Source organism: Galeopterus variegatus, unplaced genomic scaffold (assembly GCF_000696425.1).
Source record: "Galeopterus variegatus unplaced genomic scaffold, G_variegatus-3.0.2 Scaffold26, whole genome shotgun sequence".
Taxonomy (NCBI): domain Eukaryota; kingdom Metazoa; phylum Chordata; class Mammalia; order Dermoptera; family Cynocephalidae; genus Galeopterus; species Galeopterus variegatus.
The window spans coordinates 21,406-38,324 of NW_007726137.1; the positions used below are offsets into that span (position 1 = coordinate 21,406).

At 46.2% G+C, this 16,919-nt stretch overlaps 1 protein-coding gene across 1 annotated transcript in view; it reads left to right on the top strand.

The window, feature by feature from the left end:
• Nucleotides 1–16,919, top strand: part of POLN (polymerase (DNA directed) nu) — a gene marked incomplete at its 5' end in the record, with an annotated part of 46,689 nt that overhangs the window by 1,651 nt on the left and 28,119 nt on the right. Inside the window, 2 exon segments of the mRNA XM_008569468.1 lie at nt 839–916; nt 1,928–2,042. Of these exon segments, the coding sequence (XP_008567690.1) occupies nt 839–916; nt 1,928–2,042 (193 nt within the window).

Below are 16,919 nucleotides of genomic sequence, written 5' to 3' on the forward strand. Positions count from 1 at the left end.
GCGCCCGTACCGGACCGGGACCGGCAACGGGATCGCAACCCTCGGTGTTGCGCCCACACCTCGCTCAGCCAGTGAGCGGGAACCGGTCTGTATGGGATCTGAACCCTCGGCAGGAGCGCCGCCGCGCTCCCAAGCGGCGCACTGTAGCAGTGCGCCACCGGGCCGGCCCTGTGCACTCTTCTAAAACACACATACTCATACTTCAGGATCCATGGAAGGAGATCGTAAGCAACTTTGTCTCTTACTGCCCCTTAAAACGTCTTCAAAGGGAAAAATCACAGCTGGGCTTCCCCCACATAGATCTAGTCCTTGAGGCGCAGGGAGTCCCAAGATTGCTTTCACTGGAATGCGTTCAGTTGTCAATGTTTGACTTTTTCTTTTCTTCATTAAAAACTCTAGACAGGGGCCGGCCCGGTGGCGCACTGGAGAGTGCACCGCTTGGGAGCATGGTGGCGCTCCCGCCGAGGGTTCGGATCCCATGTGGAGACCGGTTCCCGCTCACTGGCTGAGTGCGGTGCGGGCGCAACACCGAGGGTTGCGATCCCGTTGCCGGTCCCCGGTACGGGCGTGACACTGAGGGTTGCAATCCCGTTACCGGTCAGTAAAAAAGACAAAAAGGAAAAAAAAAACTCTAGACAGAGCAGAAAATTTTAATAACAAAGTCCAGTTAACTTTCAGTAGTAATATGTTATTTTTAAATTACATTAATAAAAATATTCAGAAAAATTCAAAATCTCGACTCAACTTTAGAATGATATTAAAATAATTTTGTATTGAGGAATAGCTATGAGTCAGCTCATGACCAAATGCACCAAGTGATTTTGAAATAACAATTCAGGTAAAGACGACGCGATTCTCACGATCACCCCGAGGGCCGTGTTTGTTTCATCTGAAGGCCACACCTTCCTGGCAGCAGGTACCTGCAAGCAACCATAGAGACGTGGTGTCACTGTAGCTCACTTTATGCGTTCCCATACATTTCAAATATTTAAAGACTGATAATTCAGGGGTAGAGAACTCATTCTTTTTCAAATACATCCTGAGGCAAATGTTTATGCGAAACAAATATTTCTAGTGACAGGTCCTTTGCTTCCAGGTGCCCTCACTTTACTGTGTCTAGATCCCACATGCCCCTGCAGGTTCCACCGAGTCTGCCCCTCTTGTCTCCGTCCTCACCACCCACTGCGCCCCACCTCACTCACTCGCTCCAGCCACGCTGGCCACTCTGCTGTGTCCCAGCATGACAGTTAGCTCCAGCTCAGCCCCCACCCAGCCTGCTTCTCTTCCGCAGGTGTCATCTTGGCCCCCTCCCGCACCTCCTTTGTGCCTCTGCTCAATGTCACTTTCTTTATGAGGCCTATAAGCAAGGTAGTGGATGACCCTGTTTATAACAGCAACATCCGTGCACACGCACACACACACACACACACACACACACACACACACTCGTTCACTCACTCCCGAACCTCCTTAACTTGATCAATGTTTTCCATTTCATTTCTCACCTTCTGACATACCAAATAGTTGATTCAAGTTGTCTGCCTCCCCCTTCTAGAATGTAAACTCCATGGGAGAAGCGAATTTTGTCTGTTTTATTCACTGACATATCCCAAGCACAGAGCCCAGCACATAGTAGGCCCTTTCTAAAATATTGATGTACAGAGCCCAGGAGTGAGCACGTGAGCCAATGGCTGAACACGGCCAACCGTGGAGGCCGCGCTAGCCTCACAGGAAGCAGAAGGGTCTGTGGGCCTGCAGACACAGGGGTGGCCAGTGGCACTGAGGCCGGAGGACCCTGGCAGAGGGGGGGTGGATGGTTGACCTTGACTCACAGAGGGGGGCAAGTCTGAAGGTGGCTGGGAAGAGGGAGCAGCAACAAAGGACCTCACTGGTAAAGTCTGAATTAACACAGAACTCTACCTAACAGACTTTTCACAGATTGAATTGCGCATTCTTGCACATTTATCTGAGGATCCAGAACTTTTGAAGTTATTCCAAGAATCTGAAAGAGATGATGTATTTTCTACCCTGACTTCACAGTGGTAAGATATATGAGCTCACAATATTATCAGATCTGCCAGGAATGCTGATATGATTTTGAAAGCCTGAAGTTATTTCAAGGCTATTTTCATAAGAAAGAAATTACATCTTTCTCTAATAGTTAATCATTTTGAAAAGAAGAGTAGATAACTAAGATGCCAAGAGTTTCCTAATTATGAAAGAACTGATGTCTCTTCTGAAAAGAAGTTGATCGCTAGAGAATGCAATAGAAATGTTGGAAAAATAACAAGCGTGAGTCATGCACCCCTCCAGATGAGTGTGGTTGGGAAGAGAGAAAGCCAGTGCTGGAGTCTGTGGCAGGCGACAGCTACACCCCACTTTCCAGAGCGGCTCGTGCAGCTGCACTGGCTGCAAGGGAGGCTGGTAGGTAGCACTTAAGAAAAAGTAAAACAGATGATTGTAGCTGGCTTAGACAGTCACGGGTTTTCACCTGGGCCAGGTAGTCACTGCATGGACAAAATCAGGATTCTGCTGCGAGGAAGAGGAGGGGACAGGGTGGGCCGCCACTGTGCCCTCCATGGCAGCTGCAGGCACCACCTTCCTCTCACCTCAGGCCTCACCCTCACCTCCCACCTCACCCCTCCTGCCTCATCTCCTCTGCCCTCACTCTCAGGAGTCACCCTAGAGACAGACATCACTGTCAGGAGGGCCCCACTAGGGACACCCGCGTTCTCAAGCCCCTGCACTTCCTGCTCGTATCCATCTTCCCTGCAGGTGGTGGGCCCTGCGAAGGCAGGTGCTGGCTGCCCTCTGGCCTCGTCATCCACCACTCCCTGGTCTTCTCCCTCTCTAGCTGGCCTGGCCTGTCCCAAGCACGTGGGTTACCCAACTCTCTCAGCCTTGCCTTGCCTTGGGCTCAGGAGGCTCTTTCCCCAAATATCTGTGTGTCTCACTCCCTTGCCTTGTCCAAGTCCACCCTGCTGGCCTGTCCTCAGGGACCTTCCCCAACCACCCTGTCCTGATGTTCCCTCACAGCACTGCCGCTCCCAGATCTAGTGCACATTCCCATTTGTCTCCTTCTTGCTACAGCATGAGCTCCTGGGGGCAAGACCTCATCAGCTCTGTTCCCTGCTGAGCTCCACAAAGTCTGCGGCTCACAGGATTTGTCGAATAAATGAATGACTAGTACAGAATTCAGACTTTCCTCTGGATCAGAAAACATCTCTTCTCCAAATATACCACTCCCCAAGACTCTTACTTAAATAATAAAATTCAGAAGAGATGTTCTAAGCAACAGGAGTGAGAATGTTACTGTGCAATAAGCTGGACTTTCTTTAAAGAGTAGTTGTGCAAATCACGTTCAGATGGTGACAGCAGGGAAAGCGATGGAAACAACAGTGACTGGAACGCCTGTCAGGTGCAGGAAGAGGCGTACTGCATGGCCGTGATGAGCTCACGTGCTGGAGAGGAAAGGGCCTCAGGAACCGCCCTGGCGTGTCGCCACCTGCTGTCTCCAGGGACTTCCTCTCATTGTCCCCTCCCGCCCTCTGCCCTCCTCCTCAGGCCCTGCACGTGATCCTCTGCGACACTGCCCTTTACCATGAGTGACCTCCACATGTCCCAGGGTCCTCTTTCTTGCCTCTGAACCCCCCAGATCTGTGCTTGGTCCTCACTGGCCTCCTCTTCTCCTGCTGGGTGGTGATGTCATCAGTCTCTGGCCTTCCCCCACACCATGAGCTCCCAGAGTGCCCAGACCGTGTTGCCCCTCCTGGGCACTCAGTAACGGTCTGCGGATGGGTCAGTAGGTAAATAAAGATGCACTCCGACCCACTTGCCTCCCCGCTCAGCCCGTCAGCCCCTCTCCCCCTGAGGACTCTGTACTCCCTGCCGTCTCCCCTTGATTTCTGGTGATTTCCCTGAGTGGTCCTCACTGTCTCCTTTCTCATCTCCTGCCCCAAGGGGCCTTTCTACACTACAGATGCACTTGGCCCTGGGGTCCAAGGCCAGAAGCAGCAGGCAAGGACCCTGCCCCTCAGCAAGGGAAGACGGGCTCAGGGGCTCTAGGGGTCCTTGTGCATGGCCACATGGCTGACCCCAGCCTCGCTGTGCTCCAGAGCTTTCTCCTAGTCTCTGTGCCTACTGCCCCTGGAGAAAAAAAGTTCCTATCTCAAGAAACTTGAAAAAGAAGAGCAAAATAGCCCCAGAGCAAACAGAAATAATGAAATAATAAAGAGCAGAAATCAGTGAAATGGAAAATAGGAAAACAATAGAGAAAATCAATGAAACAAAATCTAATTTTTTTGAAAAAAAAATGATAATCTCTAGCAAGACTGAGAAAAAACAAAAATAGAGATGACACAAATCATCCATATCAGGAGTGAACCAGGGAATATCACTACAGATCCATAGACATCAGAGGGGTAATAAGAGAATACTTGGAACAACTTTTTCAAAAGTTCAGCAGTTAGAAAAGATGGACCAATGTCTTGAAAACCATAAACTACCAAAACCTAACTAAAATGAAGTAGATAACCTGAGCCATATATGTCTTTCCTGCATTTTATTAGCCTGTATTAGTTCTTGGGAGAACTACAAAAATAAGGAGCTTTTAATATTTGCACAATGGTTGCCTCTAATTCCCCACCAGCAATAGGAACCCAGCGTCTGTGACTTATACTATAATTAGTTGCTGTGGAAATGATTTTTATGTTCCAAACAGAGGACTAGAATAGCACCCGGTAAAAAGCAGCGAGATCAAATACACTCTTTAAAAAAAAATTTTTTTTTTCCATGTGAATTCCTCATTGTTTAAAACACAAAAAGCAGAAAGGCAATTCGACATTATGTTCTGAAGTATTTAGTAACATTTTCAAAGAATAACAATTTCTGGGCCGGGGCCGGCCCGTGGCTCACTCGGGAGAGTGTGGTGCTGATAACACCAAGGCCACGGGTTCGGATCCCATATAGGGATGGCTGGTTTGCTCACTGTCTGAGCGTGGTGCTGACAACACCAAGTCAAGGGTTAAGATCCCCTTACCGGTCATCTTTTAAAAAAAAAAGAATAACAATTTCCTTGAAAATCTTTTAAGATTATATAGTTATAAATAAAAATGGAGTTTGGAAGAAATCATAGAAAGCATCTCTAAAGCCGCAATCTGATAGAGGGACACGAGACCCAGAGAGCAGGGCCTTGAGCAGGGGCTGCACATGGGACAGGGCCAGGCCTCCGGCTCCCAGCCCCGGCGCCAGCAGCCTCAGAGCCACGCGGAAGACACAGCCCCTCTGCACGGGAGGTCTGAGACGGGCCCTGCGGGGGCTTTCTTCTCAGTGACCATCGTGTCTTTGCTTCGTTAGGTGGTTTCCTCAGGGTTTTACAAAATGCAGATAAGAACACTCATTATCAATTGTGCATTCAACTCAACATTTTCAAACTGAAACTTAAAGGAATAATTTTTCACTGCAGAATGTGTTAGTTTTTCTTCTAAGACTTTTTGGGGTGCTTCTCTGAGATATTTTCTGGTAAAAAAATAAATAAAACTATCTCTACTTACAGATGACATGATTGTCTATGTAAAAAATCCCAACAAATAAACAAAAAGCGCAGGCAAGTGCGACGGTATTAGGAAGGCAAGTGTGACCAGTACTGTCTGCCACTCCCCGTCCCGGGAAGATGGCACTTCCCTACCCTGTAGGTGTCAGACTTGGCCGTGTGACTTGCTTCAGCCGATGACATGTGAATGGAACGGCGTGTGTCCCTGCTGGGCTGAAATGTGTGAGCTGACATGTGGCTCTCCATTCCTCTGCCTGACAACCACCCGTGTTCCCAATGTGCTCCGGCTCCACTCCTGAGCCATGACAGATGCGCCGCCTGAAGAAGGAAGAAGCGCTCGTTTGTGGGGTCTTTGGGCACAGCTTAGCCCGTCCTCACGGCACGCCAAAGCAGCCGTTTGTTTTCTCTGTACTCGGTATGTCTCCACGACAGTTGAAATCAAGTCCCACTTCGTGTCTGCTTCACTGATTAGCTCTACTAGGCTTTGGTAACTACTGAGTCACAGATCAGTGTTGCCGAGAGCCCTGTGAGCGCTGAAGGTATCTGGGCGACTTTTAGTGACCATCTGGGACGTCCTCTGCCCGTAAGGCCAAGAACAACTCTAGAGCAGGGCTCTGTTGGATTGCCACCCACAGGTGCTGGAGAGTCTCTGTGTGACCTTGTGGTTCGGGGTCCTGGGTCACACTGCCACATGATGGAGGAGCCAGGTTTACAGGCCGCATCCCTTGCAAGGCAGCATGACTTCCCCTGCACCTTCTCCTTGTGCATAGCCCACTCAAGGCTGAATTAGATGTTTTGAAACGTGGCTGTTTTAGTTTTTTAGATTTGTAATTTGTGAGAAAATTAAAGGGTGAATTTCTAGTTGAGATTTTTAAAACTACAAGAGGGTGTTGCAATAACCATAACAATCAAATAAGATGAACAAATTACAATTTCTGTTTTTCTGAAATTATCAGAGAGCTGAGGATACAGCAAAGTGAACAGAGCTCTAGAAAGCGGGGAGCCCTTTATAGCAAAGAAGAAACCATGGCTTCTCTCATCCCTTGTGGAGGGCCAGAGCAGGAGTGATCTTCTGTAGATGGGGGAAAAAGAAACCAGCTAAACATTTAATTAACATGTGGTCTAGCGTGACCAGTTTGAATTCTTTATGAATTTTCTGAAGTTTAGTAGGTTTTGTGGCCATCCTGAGGAGACTTTTAGGGTTCAAGATCTACACAGAAAACGATGGAGTTGTCCAAAACCACTAGACACCTGGTAATCAATCCAGCCTCCCTAGTCACTCACTCTCAGCAGCTCTAGGGCTGTTTAATGCTGTCTGAGCTGCTACTTGAAGGCATCAATGTTCTGGGCATTTTGTTTTGGATTTTCTGGAATAAACAAGAACTCATAAGAGAATCATTTAAGTTGGTATATGCTATAGTTTTGTTTTTTTTTTTTCCTTTTTGTCTTTTTTCGTGACCGGCAACAGATCGCAACCCTCAGTGTCGCGCCCGTACCGGACCGGGACCGGCAACGGGATCGCAATCCTCGGTGTTGCCCCCACACCTCTCTCAGCCAGTGAGCGGGAACCGGTCTGTATGTGGGATCTGAACCCTCGGCGGGAGCGCTGCCGCGCTTCCCAAGTGGTGCACTGTAGCAGTGCGCCACTGGGCCGGCCCCGACCAGTTTGAATTCTAAAGAGCCCCAGCTACAGAGCACAGCATTCCTCAACTCTTTCCCACAGAGTGTCTAGGGGCAGACCAGCTGTGGGCAGGGTAGGACCGCTGAGAGAAATCAACCCAAGGCATTCGAAACTTTGAGCTGCCAAGGGCTGGAGCAAGGCAGAATAACCGAGAAGAAGCAAGCCCTCAGGCCTTCCAGTAGGAGAAATAGAGGTGCAGAAAGCCAGAACAGGACTGCAGGGCAACCCCCATGCCAGCAGCCAGTCTCTAACACAGAGAGAGAGCTCTCCTGTGGCCTGAAGAGCTAACAGCTGAGCCACACGGCTCCAAGAGATCCTGCAGTTGTGCAGCTCTCTTCCCATGGAAGAGACATTTCTGACCCCACTCAAAGAACGTTTCACACCAGTGGTGACCTGAATCAAACTAAACTTTCAGTGAAGTCCAGACCACCCCAACCACAGACCAAACTGGTTTTGCGCCAGCCCTAGTGGCCTGACATAAGAAGTGGTGTGTCCTTTTCAGGAAGTAAATATTTAGCTCAGTCTCTACTGTTCTTTTGTGTAAAATATCTAGCATATAATAATTTCTGTTTGTTTTTATCTTTTTAGTAGCATATAATATATTTTTTTAAATTATGAGACCTATGAAGAAGCAAGAAAATGTTCCCATGTCCAAGAGAGTAAGCAATCAACAGAAGTCAGCCAAAGAGTTGGCCCGGATGTTAGAACTGATTTCAGAAGAGACTTTATAAAAGTGTTGATAAGACTGCTAAAGTATCTAGATGAAAAGCTACGTGAATATACATTGAGACAGTGAGTTTCAATAGAGATGTGAAAACTACAGAAAGGAATCAAACAGATTGTAAGGGATGAAAACTGCGAGATCAAAACTGAAGAATCTGTGAGCTCAGCTTCCCAACATACTACACTCATCATAGGAAAGAATCCATGAACTTGAGGACAGGCCGATAGAAAGTGTCCAAAATGAGATACAAAGTGGAAAAAAAATGGACCCTTTCCCCAGAATCCGAGATCTGTGGGACAATATCAAATGGACTAAACTGTGTATGTTTGGCAGCTCACAGCAAAGGAGACAGTGAGCAAAGGAAACATTGGAAGGCGTGATGGAAAACTTTCTAGAGATGATTAAAATATCAATCTACATGTTCAAAAAGGTCAACAAACCCCAAGTGGGTCAAATGCAAAGAAAACCACAAATTGAGTAAAGTAAAGTCAAACTCGTGAAAACCAAAGATTAAAACAAGTATATTGAAAACCACAAGAGGAAAAAAGATGCATTATACACAGTAGTCCCCCTTGTCTGTGGAGGACGTGTTCCAAGACCCCCAGTGGGTGCTTGAAACCACAGATAGTACCAAATCCTGCAAATACTATGTTTTTTTCCTATGCATACATACCTGTGATAAAGTTTAATTTATAAATTAGGCACAGTAAGAGATTAAGAGCAATAACTAATAATAAAGTAGCTTATGACAATATACTGTTCATAATTTTACGAACAGATTTGTTCTTACCATAAATCTTAGCAACCTCAGCATACAATTTTTTTCCTTTCCTCTTCAAGTCAAGAACTTTCACCTTTTCACTTAAAACACTCTATTGCTTCTCTTTGGCATATCCAAATTACCAGCATCACTACTCTTGATTTTGGGGACCATTATTAAGTAAAATAAGCGTTACTTGAACACAAGCACTGCAGTACCGTGAGAGCTGATCTGATAACCCATGGGTAGCGTGTACAGCGTCCGTCCACTGCACAAAGGGGTGATTCACGTCCTGGGCAGGAGGGAGCAGACTGCACAAGACTTCATCATGCTCCTCAAAACAGCGTGAAATTTGACACTTATGAATTGTTCATTTCTGAAATTTTCCATATAATATCTTTGGACGTGGCTGACCAAGGGTAACTACCTTGGGTTGTACCAGGTGCTCCCAATTCCAGAGCCTCTCCTTGGCTCTGCTGGGCCAGGCTCCCCTCAGCTGCCACCCATGGGTGTGTCTCAGACTCAGCTTATTTCTCCTCCTTCCTGGCTCTCCCTCAGCTTTCATGAATGTGCAGACTCTCTCACCTGAAGATAGTCCTTCTCCTGCTCTCTTTTTTCTTGGAAATTTATACTTTTCAATTCTTTTGCTTTATTTTAGTGGGATCTTGGGAGGGAGCAGAGATACACATGCCTCCTTTTTCTAGATGCCCATTGAATGGTTTTCATCAGGGAAGTTTTTAAATTGCACTGTGGCTGCAGAGCAGAGAATGGGTTGTAGGGGCAAGAAAGGTAGAAGAGGTTGTTGCCACCGTCCAGGTGTGGGTCAGGGAGCCGTCAGAACAGATGGTGAAAAGGTCCAGATTCTAGCAACACTAGCAGGTGGGACTGACAAGATTTGGGGATGGAGAGGATGTGGGAGTGCAGGCAGGGGGATCAGGGACTAGCAACAGGGTGGGTGATGGGCTTTCACAAGCTGGCCGGAGGAGGTGAGAAGCCAGCATCCAGTCGTGAACATGGTGAACTTGGGACATTGGCTGCATCCACGTGGAGATGCCAAACAGTTATGCTGACAAGACGAGCTCAGGCGGGCTTGGGTGGGGGGTCGGCGGATACTCAACAAATGGCAGTTGCCCTCGGGTTGGACGTGATGTGTGCATGTGTGTGTGCCCTGCTGTGCACGCTTCTGAAGGGAACCGATCTGATTTCCTGTCGCCTTGGCACACGCTCACCTCTCGCAGTTGGGCGTGCAGCACATGGAGTAGCTGAGTGGCAGTGACGGCTGCCTCTGGCTGGAACACAAGCTGCAGAGTGGACAGGCCTGTTCCCTGACCCGAGGCCATAATCTACCCACCAGCTGCTTCCTCCCTCGGCCACAGACGCAACTGTCATGGCTCACGTGGTCTGATGGGGGCAGCAGCAGCCACAGGAAGGCTCTGGCTGTGATGCCTGCAAGTACAGCAGAGACAGCATTGGCCTGTGTTGCTCAGTCAAATCTCCCTCTAAAGAGTTTTCCTTTTCTTTAAGGGCTCCAGGATTGTGTGTGCTGGGGGAGATTTGAGTAAAGAGCTCAAGGGCTGATCTCCATTTCTGCTTTCCTACAAGATCAAAGTAATGAATTCTTGTACTTTGCCATCGGGAAAGGAGCGCAGCCACTGTAGAAAAGTCTGGCAGCTCCTCAAAAAGCTGGACATAGAGTCACCGTATGACCCAGCAATTCCATTCCTAGTATGTACCCAAGAGAAATGAAAACGTATGTCCACACAAACACTTGTACATAAAAGCTCATTGTGATGTTATTCATAATAGTGAAAAGGTGGAAACAACCCAAATGTACATCAACAGAAGAGCAGGTAAACAAAGTGCGGTCTGCTCCTGCAGTGGAGCGCTACGCAGCCACAGAAGGAATGAAGCGCCGGCACAGGCTACAATGTGAACAAACCTTGAAAACATGATGCTCCGTGAAAGAGGCCAGGCGCAAGGCCACACGCTGTACAATTCCATTTATATGAAATGTCCAGAGTAGACAAGTCTGTGGTGACAGAAAGTAGATTAGTGGTTGCCAGGGGCTGCGGGATGAGGGAATGGTGAGTGGCTGACAGTAGGTGTAGGATTTCTTTTTGGAGTGATGGAAATGTTCTGGAATTAGATAGTAGTGATGGTTGACAGAGGTTTTACATTAGTGCAGTTTCAATCAGGGTGTTGGGAATTTGGGGGCGAAAACTCTGTAAAGCAATTCTAACTTCATCTGAAGTACAGACCAAATGAGAACAGTCATGACAATGTCAAACAGGGTGAAAAATGAGGAAGAATATCCATGTGAGCTGGGCAAGCATGTCACAAAGCTCAGCACGGATGTAGATGTAAAAACAGGTAAGTTGGGAAAAGAAAACTGAAGCCCCAAACAGCTGTAGTATATACAAAAGGGTAGCCTATGATTTGCATTTTAAATCTGTATTGGGTTGGAATTAATTAATTGTCTGGAAAACTATGAAGTGAAATGCCTACTTCATATCATGCACAAAAATACGTTAGAGACAAATGAATGTAAAAAAAAATCATGAAAGGACGGGGATATACCATGTGCACGCAACAGAACGGAAAGCTCAGAGGCGGCCCTGTGGTTCACGGCCTCGGTCTGTCACCGAGGAGGAGGGTGGGCACAGGCCTCGGTCTGTTACAGAGGAGAAGCGTGGGCACAGGCCTCGGCCTGTTACAGAGGAGGAGGGTGGGCACAGGCCTCGGTCTGTTACAGAGGAGGAGGGTGGGCACAGGCCTCGGTCTGTTACAGAGGAGAAGCGTGGGCACAGTGAACACACCCTGCACGTCGGCCTGGGACAGCTGCTCGCCGTGCTGCGAAAAGTCAAACGAGATCTTCGTTGTTGCACAGATCACAAAAACAGAATCCAGATGGATTAAAAGCCTAAAGATGAAAAAAAAAATCAAAACTTAAACAAGGTTAAAGAAAAAAAGGATATGTAAGTCTCCACAAATGGAGAGTGTTGAAAGAAACCCAAACAATACATACCATAATAAGAGTGACTGATAGATCCTCTTACCAGCCAGCACCAAAAAAAAAAAAGAAAAAGAAATGAATGATAGCGCAGTCTACAGCACAGTTTAAAGTTCTATATGATGAAAGGCATCAGAGAAAATATGAACATATTTTACAAAAGTATTCTACAAAAATATTTTAAATAACTGTATAGGATTCCACTGAATGGATATATGCTAATTTAAACAATTTCCAAAATGCTCTTTCAATGGATGTCCTCAACCAAATCTAATTATTTCTTTAAGATAAATTACTAGGAGAGCAATTTTTGAGTCAAAGAGTATATGCACATTGCAAGGATTTTTATGCATATTCCCCAAATGCCTTCTGGAAAGGTTGTAATAATTTATCCTCACATTGGAAGTATATCAGAATGTACATCAGAGCTTTTACCCTGCACTCATGAAAAAAGTATCTTATTAATGCATGTATTTGCATTTGCTTATTTATTTGTGGAAGTCAAACTGCTTATTTATTCATTTATCATTTTTTCTGTGATTTGTGTTCATATCATTTGTCCATTTTATCAGTATTTTTTTCTTATTACTTTTCAGTAGCTCCTTCTACAGTAAATTACCCTACAGTAAAAAACCCTTTGGCATTTGTGATACAAATATTTCTCCCAGTTTGTATTGGTCTTTAATTATGTTAACTTTTTAATGTTCAAATATTTTTAATTTTATATCATCAAATATGTTGGTCCTTTTATTGCTTCTGTCTTTGATACCATCTTTTTTTTTTTTTTTTATCTTTTTGTCTTTTTTCCCGTGTCCGGCCACGGATCGCAACCCTCAGTGTTGCCCCCGTACCGGACCGGGGACCGGCAACAGGATCGCAAGCCTTGGTGTTGCTCCCGCGCCTCGCTCAGCCAGTGAGCGGGAACCGGTCTGTATGTGGGATCCGAACCCTCGGACGGGAGCGCCGCTGCGCTTCCCAAGCAGCGCACTATCCAGTGCGCCACCGGGCCGGCCCGATACCATCTTTAAGATAGTTTCTCACCCCCAAATCATGTAGTCATCTGTATTTTTCTACGCCTTTAATGATTTAATTTGTTTTTCCGTGTCCGGCAACGGATCGCAACCCTCAGTGTTGCCCCCGTACTGGACTGGGGACCGGCAACGGGATCGCAAACCTCGGTGTTGCTCCCGCGCCTCGCTCAGCCAGTGAGCGGGAACCGGTCTGTATGTGGGATCCGAACCCTCGGACGGGAGCGCCGCTGCGCTTCCCAAGCAGCGCACTATCCAGTGCGCCACCGGGCCGGCCCGATACCATCTTTAAGATAGTTTCTCACCCCCAAATCATGTAGTCATCTGTATTTTTCTACGCCTTTAATGATTTAATTTGTTATATCTAAATGTTTAATCCATATGGAATTTATTTAGCTTATGGTGATAGGTAGGGATCTGACTTCATTTTGTGAGCTTCAGGTACAGAGGGTTGAGTTAATCATACTCAACAGTTAACAACACATTATCATCATTGGTTCTGGAAAGATACCTTGAAAAGATTGTAAACAGCATAATATGTTGTAAAAATACCCTTGGTAGAAGTAATATCTTCAAACCAAATCTAATTATTTCTTATGAAAGAAAGAAAGAAAATTATAGAAAATTGAGAAATGTTTGGAAATGAATGACAAAAAACGTGTGAAAATTTGTGGGACACAGCAAAAGCAGTACTTAGAGGAACATTTAGAAAGTTAGGTAACAAATTGTCAATTTGAGTAAAGAACAAAAAACTCTTTAAAAAAAAAAAAAAAAAAAACGAATGGGAGGTTGTAGAACTGAAAAATACCAAAAGCTTACAGAACTGCAGGAAGTTGGGCTGGCCCAGTGGTGCACTCGGTAGAGTGCGGCACTTGGGAGCGCAGTGGCGCTCCCACCGAGGGTTCGGATCCCATATAGAGACTGGTCTGCTCACTGGTTGAGCGCGGTGCGGGCGCGACACTGAGGGTTGCGATCCCGTTACCGGTCACGAAAAAAAAAAAAAAAAAGAACTGCAGGAAGTTGTAATCTAATATTTTAAATATATACATTTGGGGGGGGGGCAGCTGGCTGGCCCAGGGATCTGAACCCTTGACCTTGGTGTTACAAGGCTGCTCTCTAACCAACTGAGCCAACTGGCCAGCCTAATAATTTAAACACATTAATGATAATCACTCTGAAGTCTGTAACTAGTAACCACAATATCTGTCTCCAATGGATCTATTCTGTTGTTCCTCTCTTGGTTTTCAGTCATTTAATGGTGTTTCCTGGAATGCCAGCTCATTTTTAATTGACTAGTGAGAATGAAAATAAAAGAAGTTACTTATGGCCATGAGTAGTGTTATCTTCCTCCAAAGATAACTTTACCTTCTGCAGACAAATAGGCTGGGGCAGATTACCCCCTTAGTCCAATCAGGAATCTACCCATTGGGGAGATGGCTTCAGTCTTCATAGCTGGTAAATTGTCAGATCATCTTTTCCCCTAAAGTACGAAGGATGCTCTTTCTTTTTTTTTTTTTTCCTTTTTGTCTTTTTTCGTGACCGGTAATGGGATCGCAACCCTCAGTGTCGCGCCCGTACCGCGACCGGCAACGGGATCGCAACCCTCGGTGTCGCGCCCACACCGCGCTCAACCAGTGAGCAGACCAGTCTCTATATGGGATCTGAACCCTCGGTGGGAGCACCGCCGCGCTCCCAAGCACCGCACTCTACCGAGTGCGCCACCGGGCCGGCCCAAGGATGCTCTTTCTTGGTAAGCCCTGAGCTTCATCTCTTTCTCCAACCCCATGAGACTTCTGGAAATGGTACTCAGCTTTTCAACCATCACTTCAAAATTAGCAAAGTCCTCAAGGGAGACTGTGGCACTGAGTGTCAGGCTTAGGCTTCTGCACCTCCCTTCCCTCTGCAGCCATGGCCCCATCAGGTTCCTGCTGCCTTGCCAGCTCTTTCATGCCTTTAAATAGGTGCTTTTTAATATTTTCCCCAGGGTTTAGTTATTCTACATGGGCGGGTTGATCTACAACATCTAGTCTGCTACTGCCACAAGTGAAAAACTCATCAGGTTGCTTAAAAGTTATATATTTAAATTTTGTTATGCTTTCCCCCTAACTTAAGAATCATACCTATTTGTTTCTTCATTTGCTCACTCGCTAAGTACCTGCTATGCTGAAATCACTCTTTTGGGTGCCAGGCTAAATACTCGTGCTTATTGGTTCTTCTTTTGATTACTTAAGAGTACATACTGTGTGCTTCCATTTATATAAGATGCTAGAACAGGCAAATCTAATATAGTGTCAGGAAGCAGATCTTTCTTGGTTCCTGGGGCCAGTGGAGTGGGGATGATTTGATGACAAAGGAACATTTTGAAGTGACAGAAATGGTCTGCGTCTTGATTATGCTTGGTGGCTACACAGATGTATGCATCTTTGAAAATTCATCGGACTGTGCACTTAAAATGGGTTCGTTTGTTTGGCATCACATCACCACGGTCAAGGGTTCAGATCCCTCTACCGGCCAGCTGCCAAAAATAAGATAAAAAGAAAAGAAGAAAAAGGGTTTGTTTTATCATATGTTGATTTTACCTCAATGAGGGTAATTTTTAAAAATCAATTTAAAAAACACCCCCAAGAGACCTGGCATTCTTTCCCAACCATAATGACCTACACTTCGGCTAAACATCCCAGTACAGTAGTCATGCTTGGCGTAAAGCCAGTCCGAATAGATGTGTCTCCTGCACCCTGAAGGGTCAACAAACCTGGGGCTGTGGGGACAGAGCAGCAAAGGATTTGCAAATAACTTGATCACTCAGCAAATATTCCAAATCAGAATCATTCTTAGTTACAAGGAGTGAGAGGGCCCTGTTAAAAAGGGATCAATAGACCTAAATTGCTTTCTCCCTTTCAGTCACTTTATTCTTAATAGGGTTTTATTGATGTTGGTGTGGATCACAGGTGCAGAGGTTGAAATAATGATATTCATGGGAAATTATCATCAGTCAGATCAAGGCCCTCTCTAGTATCTGTCTGTCTGTCTTTTCATCTGCTCATGCATTTATTCATTCCCTTTTATCTCCACACTCAGCTCCACCCCACACCCATAATCAATCATTTCATGAGTTAAACATGTATCTTTTCTTTTGTATGTGTTCTTGTAAAGTTTGTATTGTTGTTTTGTGTGCATATAACTTTTAAGTGATGTGGATGATATTGTTTTACACATCTCATTCCTCTTCTTTCATTTTTTCGGCTGACATTATGTTTTAAGAACTGTCCGTGTTACCAGTGCCCGTCTTCTACCTGCAGCACACTACCCCATGGTGTGCATCTACTTACTCCCTTTTACCTATTCGTTCTCCTGGCAAGGGACACCAAGGTTGCTTCCAATACCGGCCATCACAAGTAACACTGCAGTGGATCTTCTTGCACGTGACTTGTGAAAGTGTCTGAGAATGTTGCTTGCATGTGAATATCCAGGAGCAGGATTTCTGGGTCACAGGTTATGTGTCTGCTCATTTGACCATGTAGTGCTGGGCTTAGTCCAGGGCACAATCCCACTCAGGTACCTAAAGACCCCCTTCCCTGCACATCCTTCTGTTTCCTGGCATTACTCAGTTCCACTATTTTTCCTCTCAAGTTATCAAAAGCTGGGCCAGATGGAGCCCATGCATAGGCAATTTGAGGCCTCTGATACTGACTAGACCTAAAAGAAATATGCCAATCCAAGGGCTGGGAGGCAGCAGGCCCCGCTGTGGCTTCCCCAAAGCAGTTCATACCAGAGAGCTCCTGGCAGGCCGGGCTCTGGGCTGAGTGGTGATGAGGTGGCCCTCGGCTTAGGAAGAGCTTCATCCCCTTTCCTCCCTTGCGGCCAGCCTGGGGTTTCTGGAGACTTCTGTCCTTACAGGCAGGGCCATTTGCCTTCTGTTATTTGTCAGGCCTAAAAGCAGGAAGACAGTGATGTCTCGCTTCCATCCTGAGTCAGGGGTCAGTGAACAGGTGATAGATAAGTAAGACAACCACTGCCGCTTGTGGTGTCACAGAATAGCCATCTTGGGGTGGGTGTGCCCCAGTCACCCATCTAGCAGGTGATCACCAGGAGGGCACCTTCAGGTGCCACAGCAGTTTTACCTGCTCCTTTTTTTTTTTTTTTTTTTTTTTTTTTTTTTTTTCCG